The following is a 12757-nucleotide window of genomic DNA, read 5'->3' as shown; positions in this document are numbered from 1 at the left end:
ATTTCACCCATGAGGAATCAGAAAATGACGGAAAGAAAGCTAGCCCGTAAATTCGCCTCAGGCAACTGATTTCGTTTCTCTATGATCATCAGGGAGACCAAGAACGAGCAAAGGTCTTAGTGAATCCATTTCATTGCCGTGCCAGTTTCTTGCCCGACCTTGGGACGAGCTCCTTCCTTATTCGCGCGTCCTCATTCCCTGGCATCCATCATCGAAGCCCCATGACCTCTAACCCCTCATCACAAGTCATTCTTCCTAAGAACTCTCTCCCCCCTCTCACCTGTAGTCGTGCCAGTCTTTCAACGACTAAACCCGAATGCGATTTCCCTCCCTAAGACTAATGATATTATTAATGTGACTTGATGCCCAAGGTAGGATCGCCGACCTCAGGGGCTTTAGTAACTCGCCTACTGCGCTGTGACAGAGCGAAATGCCTTGCGACTACGGATCCGTATACCCTGTTATCGCCAGTGACATGCTTGTGTACAGTCTCAGGGTAGCATGGCAAAGTCGTCACATCTTTATTTCCGAGCAGCTTCACTTCATCACATTCGATCAGCTAAGCGCACAATTTCACGATCTCCAGCCCCTGCACCGTATCTTCAGCATCTGCCTGCCATCAGCTCCGGACCTTGGCTACCGAGATCCAGCACCCCTGTTCCTTCTCCTCACGATGTACGACACAGTGACTTCCTCATATCCCAAAGCCCCACTGTTCCGCCCTGTCAGCGCCAAATCTGCGCGCTAGCAAGGCGTTGCAGGATCTAGCTGCGTGCAATCGGTACCCAACCAACAGGCCAGCCGCGCGTGCCCACGCTAGCACCAACCCCAGGCTTGACGCGATCATTCAAAATAGCGATGTTATTCGCCCTGAAGAAGTCGACCGAGCATGATGTCGAGATGAATCGTGAGACACTCCTCATAGCGTCCTGCAGACCCTCCTTGAAACGGCAAAGCTCCACATCTTTGGCTCCGATCGGCTCTCTCAGGGCCATCGCATCTGGCTCGCCCGGCTAATGCGAGATACACAGCTTGGGGGAAAGCTCAGCTGTGAGAATCTGGCACAGCAAAAGATATCTGCTGATTACCGTTAGTCTATTCGGGGAATCGTGGATGGACCTGGACCTGCATCGACCGGAATCTTGGAATCACCTGAACATGGGAGATGATGCCAAGACCTCCCAATTGGGCGACGTGCATATCAGAGATGTGACGGCGTTGTTTCTCTGACCACACCTCGAACTCATTTGTGATGAAGCAGATACTGTTGCTCTCACCGCTTCATCTTGCCTGCATTTTCCCACCCCCAACCGTGGAGCATCATTTGCTTTCTTTTGTTCAACGATTTTCGTCATCGCATCCAGCGGTGAAGCTGTTGAAGATGCTAAGTTCACACCAATGCAGCTCACCCGAAACAGAACCAAACTCAACAACGGCAGGTGCTGCACGTTTCAGCCCCACGAAGGAATCCTGGAATACCTTGACCGAAATCCTCTGGCATTCCCGCGTATCTGCTTCCATCGCATATTCATCGTCCCGGGCCGAACCCCCAACCTCTCTTTTTTCTTCACGTGCTACATGTAGATTTCCCCACCCCCACACATGTGCCCCTACCTGAGTTTGCATTCCTCCTCCTATTCCTGACATCTAACCCAAAGCCGTCGATCACCGAAAGCGAGGTATTGCGCTTCAATACCCTGTCTTGGAATCGTCTAGGAAGTTGACTCGACTGTACACCTATCCAACTATATTATTCCTAATAATACTTACACATGCACTGTGTCCCGAGGACGGCCTACACGATCGGCTTGTCCCGACACACCGATCAAGAAGACTGCGCGTCGCTAAAACTATAATTCCACATGCTGATGTTGCAGAGCTCAAACCCCGTCCATCAACAAGCAAGATCCTGCGACGGCTTACAGTTTCCACTGTCCTGCAACGCCGCGATCGGCTATCATACCTGCAGCTTCTGGAGCCTCGCGTCGTTAACCACTAATGAGAGATTTAGAGCATGCGAGATATAGAACTCGGTCTAAACTCCTTCTCATCAGACATGCCTCTCGCACGGGCAGCTTAGATCTCTCTGAACATACAATTGAAATGCAGATGCAATGGCCATACTCGGGAGATTACCATTTAGGTTCGACGGGAATAGGCACTCTAAAGAAACTTTATGAGACACACCCAAGTCTTGCCACGCGAATTTCGTCAAGGTCAACAAACGTCCAGACCCATGACAAAGACGTCGTCGACCTGGCTTGGGCGGCTGGATTGAAAAGCCGGCACCCCAAACCGGTTACGACCTTCGTATCCCCACGTTGCGACCTCGCAAGTGACAGACGATGAGTGTGTAATCTTGGTATATGCTACATGCTGCATGCTTCATATGCATTCAGCATTGAGGAGCCAATTTGTCGCGCCTTAAAACAGAACTTAAAGGAACGTGATTGTGGATGCTGTAGCTAATATGCGAATTCTACCAATCATGTTCATCTCAGTATCACCATCATGTAGATCAATGATGAATTCGCCCGTAATCCTCCCCTAGCCCATCCACTTCCAATCCACGCAGCGACGGAGTATAATGCCATCTCTTCATCAACTAAACTATCGCCTGCAACTAAGACCACAACAAGTACAAGACGCAGCAGCGTTTTCTGCACACACCTTCTGGCCAACCACAACCGCCAACGGAACCCCACCCTCCCTCCTTTCCAGCCCCATGGGAAACTCCGTACAGACTCGAACGCACAGATATGCGAGCATCGCACTGTCTTACCTCATATCTGGGTAAAAGCAAAGACCTTACCACACAGACAAGCACATCCTGTAGGCCACGTTCCGTCAGGAATGGATGCACAACACCGCTTCGAGGAAATGAGATGCATGCAATTGCCGGACAAGAGTCTTTCTTCCCATCCACCCATTCATCTACCCTCACAAAGCAAACTCTCGCCATGAAACAGCCCATCGCATCGATACGCGAGACATCCACTTCATCCCAAAAGCAACCCTCTCTCGCATCAATGTCGTTATGAACGTGCGTGCGTCAGTGCTTTCTGCAAATCACCTGTTTGTATCACAGTGGAATCGGATGGGGACCGGTTCCGAAGTCCTCCAAGCCAACAACGCCGATCGCCTCATCTCCGCACTGTGGAAAAGCAAAGCAAATGACCTGAAAACTGAGGCAGGACAGGCCGACAGCTTCGAAGAACGTTCTAGGGGGAGGGAGAAAAATAAAGCAGAGTGAGAATACGAATAACATGGTGTTGTGAAACTGGCCCTTTCATTTGTTCGAGAATTTCCCCCTTGAATGCGGTGGAGAAGCTTCCGTGATCGGATCAAACTGGAAAAGATATGAGATGAGATGATAGGGGGTGTGAAAGAGGACACCTATCATTGCATTCGCACTCGCACTGTCTACATGACTGACTGACTAGCTGGCTCATCGATACCCTAACCTATCCCTCCAACCACCTGCCCATCCATCTGCCCATCCATCCATTCATTCATCTCTGAGGGGAAAAGGGGGTTGGGTGAGGGATAGACCCAATTCGAGTCGGGGAAGGAAAAAGGAAAAAGGAAGAAGGAAACCATTCGAACCACTGATCTGCTCTCCTTCCCTGTCGTCCATTCCAAAAGACCAACCGCCAACCAGCCAACCAACCAACCAACCAGTCCATAAATCATCGCCATCGCCATCACCATCGCCACAGCTAGAATACCATGACCTGCAGCTGGAATGGAAGATATTTTACCTTTCAGTTGCAAGTTAAGTCAAGTTAAGCCCAGTCCAGTCCAGACGAAAAGATAGATCCATTACTGACCATGTAGCCACCATCATACATCGAAAGAAACAGGAGAACACCCACCTACCTACACACACACACACACACACACATAGAGAGACAGGGAGAGATGGGAAGGGGTAAGTGAGGTATGGGAAAATTCATCACCGCACATCGTGGTAGGGAGGCTGAGCAAAGTCTGTATCCGAGAGCAAGGGGGTAGACCGGCATCGCGCATTCCTGATTGGACGGCAAGGAAATACTAGATCAAAGGCTCCTCGCTGTAGCATTGTCCCCGACTGAGTTTGTCTAGATACTGGGGCCGGGGTAGGATGCACGAAGAGCGTTTACGGTCCAGTATACCTGTCGAACCTGTTGCAAACGGTAAGCCGGTGAATGACAGGACGTTCAGAAGCGCGCCGAGGTGGGGGTTGGGAGAATAGGACTGTGAAATGGCGGTCTCTGTGGGATGTGGCGCATATCGTGCGCCGGGGTCTGACATGTTTTTACCACTGCAGCTGCAGCGTGCAGGGCTCTGGCTTGCATACGAAGCTTGACGCGAGATCAATCTTGCATGTAAGCTGGGGGATTGGCCGGCGCCACAGCGCCGAAGACCGGGCCCACGCCACCTTTCCCCGTTCTCGCTTTCAGTCACCTTGTGGCGCCGTCCACGTGGGGGTCAATTGCGTGTTGAGGCGGGGTGGGGTGCTGGGTACGAGACAGAAACCAGCGCCAAGCCCCGCACGGAACATTCCCCGTTTGCAGAACTTTGAAGGGGAATCCCACAGACACGTAAGAGACCTTTGAAACGACCGCAAGACTATGACGATCATGCGGCGGAGAAAGGCCTGCCTCTGTGAAAATGCGCGGCTTCCGGTCCAGGGGTAAAAGAAATCGATATATCACTCACCTCCAGATTCTGGCGCGCATGTCGCCACTGCCCGTGGCGAAGATGCCTCCTGTTGGGCTTGGAGCAACCGAGATAACTGAAGGTAAATTCATATTAGCGAAGTCCCCTTCAAGGTTGCATGTCATCGTTGGACAATGCAGAGTGCTGCTTTGCAGCCATCAAATAACAGGTGGAATTAGGGAATTGCGTAAAATTGCTGGACGGCTTACCTGAGTTCTTGTGACCCTGAAGCATGAGTTGGGCGACACCCGAAAGAGGATCCCAAAATTGGACGCCACGATCTTTGGAGCCACTCAATACCCAGTCGCCATGTGGCGTGAGGGCGACACTCAAAACAAAGTCCTATTCAAGTTTTGTTGTCAGGCTCTAATTCTTCCTAATGCCACCGCTTCGACATCACTCGAAAGGATATTTGGGGGAATGCTTACTTTGTGACCCTCAAAGGTGCGGATGCACTGGCCACCCGGGACTCCGCCGGGCATCATGCGAGGTGGTGGTGACAAGTCCCACATCTTGATTGTCTTATCCAAGCTGCCGCTAACCAATTTATCGCCAGAGGGAGCGAACGCAACAGAGTAGACACTATCCTTGTGTCCGAATTCTCCTTCGAGGCGGACGACGAGTTGTCCAGTAGCCACGTCCCAAACGCGGACACTCTTATCGAGAGAACCGGCAGCGACAAAGCGATTGTCTGGAGAGATGGCCACGGTTGTGACACCATCCTCAATTGATAGGTGGAGGACTTGTTTGTTGCTCTCCAGATCCCACAGCCGAACGCTACGATCCCCGCTACCAGAGGCAATTATCCGTCCGTTGCGAGCGAAGTCTAGGGAATAGATATCTTGCTCATGGCCAGTGAACTGGTGTTTAATTTGGCGAGACTGAATGTCCCAGACCTAGTACCGTTAGTTAAAGTAGCTCGTGGGATGAAGCATCTACGAGGTATGTGCTTCCTAGGACCAGCAGTCAGCTTACCCTAATAACTTTGTCCTCGGCACCTGTAGCCAAGTACATGCCGTTGGGGCTGAAGCACACGCTACGGATGTACAAGTCACCGTCTTCAGGGAGAGTGCCATCTTGGAGATGCGCAACCAGATTCCCCGTTTCCACATCGAAGATTTGAGCTGAACGGTTGCACCCCGTAGCAACATACCGCCCATCAATGCTGAAGCGGACACAGCACACCACACTCTGGTGGGGTAGGTTATGAATCAGGTCAACATCCAAGACTCGCCTTGCACGAGGATTGAAAACCGCAAACCAGTCTTGGCCCTCTTTCTTGAGGTTGTCTGGCAGCTGCTCAATATCGAGATCAGCGAGAGTGTTGCTCTGGGCCAACGGAACCTGACTCGCTGCTAGAATGGAGTTCTGATGTTGATTAGGGGGAGGTGTGGGGCGTGGGACCTGGGGAGAGCCAGGATAGGGGGCAGCTGAGTTCTGCTGGGGCGTTGCCGGCCCTGGTGGACCTCGAGGCGGACCTCCACGCGGCTTCCCGCCGGGCGAAGCAGTGGGCTGCGGATATCCTGAACATGTGTTAGCTTAAAATACTGTTCTCATGACACTCCCGAACGGCCGACGCAGTGTAGTTTCAGTCAGTGCCTCGATCACCATTCCTTCGGTAGCAAGAGAGGCAAGTAGGAAGCTCACCATTGACCGAGGGGCCGGGCTGATACCCACCAAAGTGCTGAGGAGGTCCTGGGGCAGTGTTCAATCCAGGAGGACCCTGAGGCATATGAGGCGGAAGGCCTTGGGGTTGCGGAGGTTCCTGTGGAGGGGGGGCAAGTCCAGGGCCACCTTGAGCCGCACTACCAGCCATAATCCCGCCAAACAGGTTGCTGGGGCCATGGCCGATTGAGGGGGGAGGCGGTTGAGACGGGCCGTGATGTTGTGAGGACTGGCTGGGTCCACCACGGGCCTCCAACTCACGCTGAAGACGCGCGATCTCATCCTCATACCTTTATTTAGTTGTCAGCAATGGTCCGTTGCAAGGATCTACACTGGTGGCAGGGGTAAGTTTTGTATGCTTGGTACCTGCCAGATAGCTCAACCAAGCCTTCTGCGCCAATAGCAATTGCGGATGCAAGTCATCAAACTATTTGGCGAGGACCAAACATATAAACCTTAACCTCACTCCTGCCATCACAATGCGTGCGAGCCCGGAGCTGTGCCACATTGACATAGTGCATGCGTAAACAGGGCCTTCGCCGGATACACACGAGAGGAATGCCCACTCACTTTGTCTTGACTGAGATATGCTGCTGCTCAAGAGCGTAGACCTTTCCACGAATCATCTCGATTTCTTGGATGTGTCGAGTAACTGTGTGTAGGGTGCTTAGCCATGGTTCTCACAAGCTGGTGCAAAAGGCACGCGCAACGCGTTCACGGCATTGCTTGTAGTTTCGGGTTTGTCAAATTCATCAGAACTTGAACGCGCCAGAAGCCACCCGAATGAAGATTCCACAAACGGTTATCGCCACCTCAAGCGGGCTGAAACAAGAGCGCCTGCGAGGAAACATATCAACTTGGACTTACTTTGGCCTTCATAGTCGACGCTACGCTGAGACTCAGTCTCGAACTCGGCCCTTATGGAGTCCAACAGCTCGTTGAGGCGCTGGGACGGCCCTCCTTGGGGGACCATGCCGCGGTGAGCGTTGTACATGCTGGTGGCGGGTTGTGAGAGGTTCTCGGGCGACGACGAACGAGCGCAGACAGCGGGCAATTGCGCGGGAGATGGGGAGAGCGAAGGGAGCGGGGTGGTGGATGTGACGAGCGTGTCTTTGGCTGGGGCGGCCGGTCGAGAGCTGGCGAGCACCAAACGACGAGGCAGGACGGGCACGAGGCTGAAGGGGTCGCACAGGCCGGTGAAGTAGTCGAGGCAGTCGGAGGCACAACGCGGGAGCCCGCCCTGAGATGGGCGCGACGAGATGGAGATGAGTGGCCGCGGCAATGGTGATGCAGCAGCGAGGAGGACGGTGTTGAAGGTTCTGAGAGGACGGGTACACGGCGACTGGAAAAGATGGGCGGGCTGGGATGAAGATGTGGATCCCGGCGCAGGCAGGGAGACTAAACTTGAAACGGTAGGCGCACCTTCCTCTCCCACATGCACGCCGTGAGAAACATCGGTTTCGCCCACGGCTGCACCACATATCCGCGCACATACACAGAACGCTCTATTATTCACGTCGGGAATTGAGCTCGACAAACAACGGCAGAGGGAGCGTCACCGCCAGCGTTTGCTGCTGCTGCTACTGTTGCGGGCTGCGGTCTGCAATCATGCTCCGACACAGTGGGACCCTGGAGCAAGTCTAAATTCGGCTGCTCTCTCGCCTCAAACTTTATTTTCCCCTCCAGCTGGCTGGGGTGAGCCGTTCTGTGCGCGCGATCCCTGTCAGTCAGCACTCTCTCCCAGCTCTCAGATGTGTGTACATCAACCCGCAGCATGCAATCCGAAATATTTGTCCTCTCCTTGGTTCCATGTTGACACACGTTGAGCAGCATCTCATCTCGCGCCGGGCGTTGAGCACAGACTTATCCCAGATGTTCCTCTGGCCTGTTGCCCAACATCCGAGAACTCACCACAAATACGGTGGAGGAGGAGTAAGCCAACGGTTGCACAGGGCTGGAAGGGTGGGATTGCTGTGTCGTGCTGGCCTGCGCTGGCCTGCACTGGCCCTGAGCCCTGCTTAATGGGAAACTACCCCGTCGCTGCACCTGTAGTAGGAATCTTCCGCTGTCTTTGCCACAAACCCCAGCATCCAGCTAGTCGGCGACGCTCCGGGAGCAGGTCGTGCACTCTCGAACGGGAATGCTGAAGCCACGTCGGAAGGAAGGGATATTGAGTAAGGAAATGGCGTCCACGCCTGTTAGTGCAGCAGGAAAGAGGCCGCGACCCAGCAGTGATACTGGTGTTCGTTGTGTTTGATGCCGTCCTCCCTGTGAAGCTAGTTTGATGTCGTTGCTCTGTCTCCCAGCGGGCCGGCCGGTTTTAATTCATCGCGTGGCTTCGGTTGCGGACACTAGCGAGCGGGGGGTCTAAGCTTACTGGGCAGACCTCCGATCGTCACTCCCCGACTTTCGACCTCAAAGCATCACCAGATACTTTTGCCTCCATCTGCACAAGTCCAGCCCGTCAAGTTGCCTCCGCTCACCGCTTGTGCTCTGCAACCCATAGAACCTGATCCTTTGATTCACCTTCTATCTAACACGTGAGCTCGTTGCTGAGCCACCAGTGGCCATCGGTCCAAACGAACTGATCGCAGCCTTCCCCATTCATTGACCAATACAAATACCCTTCTCGCAGCACATCACGCGCCCCTTAGCCTCGTTGTGTAGTGACTATCGTACGAGGGTGGGAGATCACCCACGACGCCCTCGCCCAATTCACCCGCCTCAGCTATAAATTCCCCGGCGACGACAGAAGATTCTACCTTCCGTGTCTTTTCGCGACTTTGTTTGTTGACACAATCTACCATTGAGCACTCATAACTAGCTTTCCTTTGTCTCACAAGAGCCTACCTCTCGGACAACACCCCCAACCATGTCACCATCGGGGCCATTTCTGGGCCCGGATGATGCTCTGCCCCTGCGGCAGATGCAGGCTTCGAGGCGGCATGGAGCGCGTCGAACGAAGACTCGCCATGCATTCCGGGCCGCAACTTCTTTAAATCAGCTGAGGAAGGCCCAGGAAGTAGAGCATGGCATTGGCCTTCAGGTACGTAGTTAAACCTTGCGTTCCACCGAAACCTTCAATAGCTGACCTGCTCTCTCATTAGAATCTCTACATTGGTATAGCTGTTGCCGAAGGCATTGGCGGGACAATCGATGTCGGCTTCGCTTCCCACGATGGGACCTACTCAATCGACTTTGCGGTCACAACGCTCGGGGGCAAAAATGGACTCAGCGGTACAGATAGCGGACGAGACACCCCGGGCCTTTCTGGCGCACAGACTCCTTCTGGTGTTATGACGCCATCGGGTTTACGCACTCCCCTGCCGCCGGAAGAGCGCCCTATGGTTTTAGCCGACTATTTGGTGGAGAAAATCACCGAATATCAACGGTCCCATTTGTACAAGTTCGTAGGTGCTGGACTTACGAAGGAGGTGATAGAAATGAGCCCGGACCTGCCAGCTCGGCTTTGGGAAGAACTAGACATTGTCCCATTGGTTTTTGTTCGTGAGCCAGATGAAGAACGTCCCCCGAAACTGGAACACAGCTCCATCATGGTTGATGAAGAGGCGGATTCCATGGCGAGGAAATGTCTAATGTACGTGCCAGATCTGCATACCAAGTTCCCATGCGCTGATTTCATTTCTTTCAGGTACTTCGGCCCCAACCAGCAACCACGTGTTCAAGTCTTCTTTCGGAATCGGGTTGCCGTCGATGCCAATGGCCAAATTCGGATCACTGTCGCCAAGCAATATCCCGAAACAGTTGGGAAACGGACGTGGGATGCAACCATGCAGTACGCAAATTCGCTGAAACAGAATAATGTCAAGATCGCTTTCTTCAACAGCACACCACAGGGGGGTGGCGTTGCCTTGATGCGGCATGCGCTTATCAGGTTCTTAGATTTGATCAACGTGAATGCGGCATGGTGAGCGTTTCAAATCCTACCCTTAAGACATCACGACTAACGTGGATTAGGTACGTCCCTAAACCAAAACCTGAAGTCTTCCGAATCACAAAGAACAACCACAATATTCTCCAGGGAGTGGCGGATCCCAAGGTCCGGCTTACGGACAATCAAATACACATCCTCGATGACTGGTGCAAGCAGAATGCTGAACGATTCTGGATATCAAGTTCTAGTGATGGAAAGAAGGCTGGACCGCTTGCGCCTCGCTCAAAGGGTGGTGCGGACGTTATCATTGTTGACGATCCTCAGATGCCAAGCCTTGTGCAGATCGCCAAACAGATTGACCCAGAGCGTCCCGTCATTTATCGCAGTCACATCCAGGTGCGGGCCGACCTTGCTGACCAGGAAGGGACTCCAACTTCCGAGGTTTGGAACTGGGTCTGGAACAATGTCAAGGACGCTGATGTCTTTGTCAGCCATCCTGTGCGCGAATTTGTGCCAAATTCTGTTGATTTCAAGAAAGTAGGGTACATGCCAGCCACGACTGACTGGCTCGATGGCTTGAACAAAGAGATGAGCGACTGGGACTCGGATTATTACATGCACGAGTTCGACACAGAGTGCTTCAAGATGCGGATGTTTCGTCTTGATCACCCTCATCGCAAATACATTGTCCAAATTGCGCGCTTCGATCCTGCCAAAGGTATCCCGGATGTCCTAGCCTCGTACGCTAAACTCCGCCGCGAGTATATGAAGGATATGGAGCGGGAGCAAACACCTCAGCTTGTTGTCGCTGGACACGGAGCCATTGATGATCCAGATGCTACATTAATCTATGACCAAACTCTCAATCTACTCGAAACCCAGTACACCGATATCAAGGAGGATGTCATTGTTATGCGCCTTGGGCCAACGGATCAGTTACTAAATGTACTCATATCGAATGCTCATATCGCACTCCAGCTCTCAACACGGGAAGGCTTTGAGGTTAAAGTCTCAGAGGCGTTGCATAAGGGTATACCTATCATTGCTACGAAGGCTGGCGGTATTCCTCTTCAAGTCGAGCATGGTAAGAGCGGGTATCTGGTCGAACCAGGAGACAGCAGTGCGGTCGCGAAGTATCTCCACTACCTCTTCACCGACCAGGAAGCATACGATACGATGAGCGAGTACGCGGCGACGCACGTTAGTGACGAGGTTGGCACCGTCGGCAATGCGCTTTGCTGGCTGTACCTGGCAGATGTTCTGTCCCAAGGCAGGAATATTGAGCCAAATAGTGCCTGGATCAACGACATGGCGAGAGAGGAGGCAGGCTTGCCGTACGAGAAGTCGGAGCCTCGTTTGCCAAGGGACAAAAAATTAGATCTCACTTCCCCAACAGAGGGGTAGACGGTGGATAGTAGACGGTCTTTAGCGTTCTCTTACATTCTTACTTTTGATCTGCTGGTGTCGGGTGGTAATGGTAGGGTCGGAAAAGTCTTCGGTGTTCAATAATTGCTTTATCATAGGTCAAGGGATGTTGTTTGATCTTCGGCTCGGAGTACGGTTTCTCCCTAATTCTTTCATTGAATCTGTACAAATACTAAAAGTCTCTTCTTCACCAATCTCAATGTGTCTGATTCGCCTTGTGCCTGGCGGTAGTTAAACGCTGCCCCTGACTAACGCAGGCCTGCGGGCTAACAACAATACGCGTGCGTGCACGGTGCAGACTTTTCAAAGAAGCTAGCTAATGAAGAAGAGATGGCGAGCCGCTGCGGTTGGTCACCATTACGGCGTCCCACTCCGCGATATTTATAAAGCTTCCATTGGCGAGGATTGTAGAGGCTTGATCATCTGACTGATACTTGAGCAGCTGTGAGGTTTCTTAAAGCGAAGTGGTCACTGTCTTACTTCCAACGTCCAGGCCTGTGAGGTCGGTGCGGCCCTTCGGCGGTTAGTCTAACCCGACTTGGCCGTCCTCGCCTTGACGTGAATTGAGGACACTGAGTAACATCCAACACATACTAGACTGCCTCACATCCTTCACGATGAGAAATATGATGTTTTCAATTAAGGAGATTGCGTCCACCTCTCGTGCTCGTCTCCCGACCTCATGGAGAAATAACTAGAACGTGCCATCCGGAGGAACGTTCTTCCCGATTTTGAGCTAAATTTACGCGCCCTTGGCGTGAGCCATTACAAACTTTCCCCGCCGCAAGCACAAGCTTTCACATCCTCTAGCACAGCGCGTTTGATGCATTGCCCAATCATAAGCAGCTGAGCCTATCTACTCTTGCGATCATCTCCTTCTGCCTTCTGTCGTTTTCCACGAATCTTATGGAACACAGTTTAGCGCCAGGGATACTACGTCTGCACGAGCTCAGTGTCCTTTTGGACGCAAGCCGTCTTCAGACTCCCTTTGCCATGCGACCTGCGGGATGGCGTTAACGGCTCCCTCTGGTAGGTCGGTTATGCAAAAAGTGCTAGCCTTTTGATTTTAAG

The 12757-nt window shown here is 52.7% G+C and overlaps 3 protein-coding genes across 3 annotated transcripts; 2 read left to right on the top strand and 1 right to left on the bottom strand.

Moving 5' to 3' along the window:
* Positions 1-362: 362 nt before the first annotated feature.
* On the top strand, positions 363-3041 carry BDR25DRAFT_362555 (uncharacterized protein; the record flags this gene model as incomplete). The annotated part of the gene is made up of 15 exons (XM_033696593.1): positions 363-371; positions 425-724; positions 769-907; positions 957-1050; positions 1095-1209; positions 1262-1604; positions 1659-1731; positions 1790-1840; positions 1878-1984; positions 2012-2216; positions 2246-2310; positions 2337-2416; positions 2466-2513; positions 2552-2793; positions 2852-3041. 15 exons carry the CDS (start codon positions 363-365, stop codon positions 3039-3041), a joined length of 2061 nt encoding a protein of 686 aa, XP_033540599.1.
* A 1656-nt stretch (positions 3042-4697) lies between these two features.
* BDR25DRAFT_244954 (WD40 repeat-like protein) lies at positions 4698-7339 on the bottom strand (the record flags this gene model as incomplete). The annotated part of the gene is made up of 7 exons (XM_033685869.1): positions 4698-4777; positions 4911-5043; positions 5130-5597; positions 5677-6224; positions 6349-6656; positions 6937-7018; positions 7234-7339. The coding sequence occupies 7 exons, from the start codon at positions 7337-7339 to the stop codon at positions 4698-4700; spliced, it is 1725 nt and encodes a 574-aa protein (XP_033540598.1).
* A 1451-nt stretch (positions 7340-8790) lies between these two features.
* Positions 8791-11875, top strand: BDR25DRAFT_272699 (trehalose synthase (Ccg-9)). The gene is made up of 4 exons (XM_033687327.1): positions 8791-9412; positions 9474-9964; positions 10019-10294; positions 10345-11875. Exons 1-4 carry the CDS (start codon positions 9239-9241, stop codon positions 11663-11665), a joined length of 2262 nt encoding a protein of 753 aa, XP_033540597.1. The 5' UTR covers positions 8791-9238; the 3' UTR covers positions 11666-11875.
* Positions 11876-12757: the final 882 nt, after the last annotated feature.

The sequence above is a fragment of the Lindgomyces ingoldianus genome (genome assembly GCF_010093535.1).
Source record: "Lindgomyces ingoldianus strain ATCC 200398 unplaced genomic scaffold BDR25scaffold_56, whole genome shotgun sequence".
Taxonomy (NCBI): Eukaryota; Fungi; Ascomycota; class Dothideomycetes; order Pleosporales; family Lindgomycetaceae; genus Lindgomyces; species Lindgomyces ingoldianus.
This window is presented reverse-complemented; position numbering and strand designations above follow the sequence as displayed.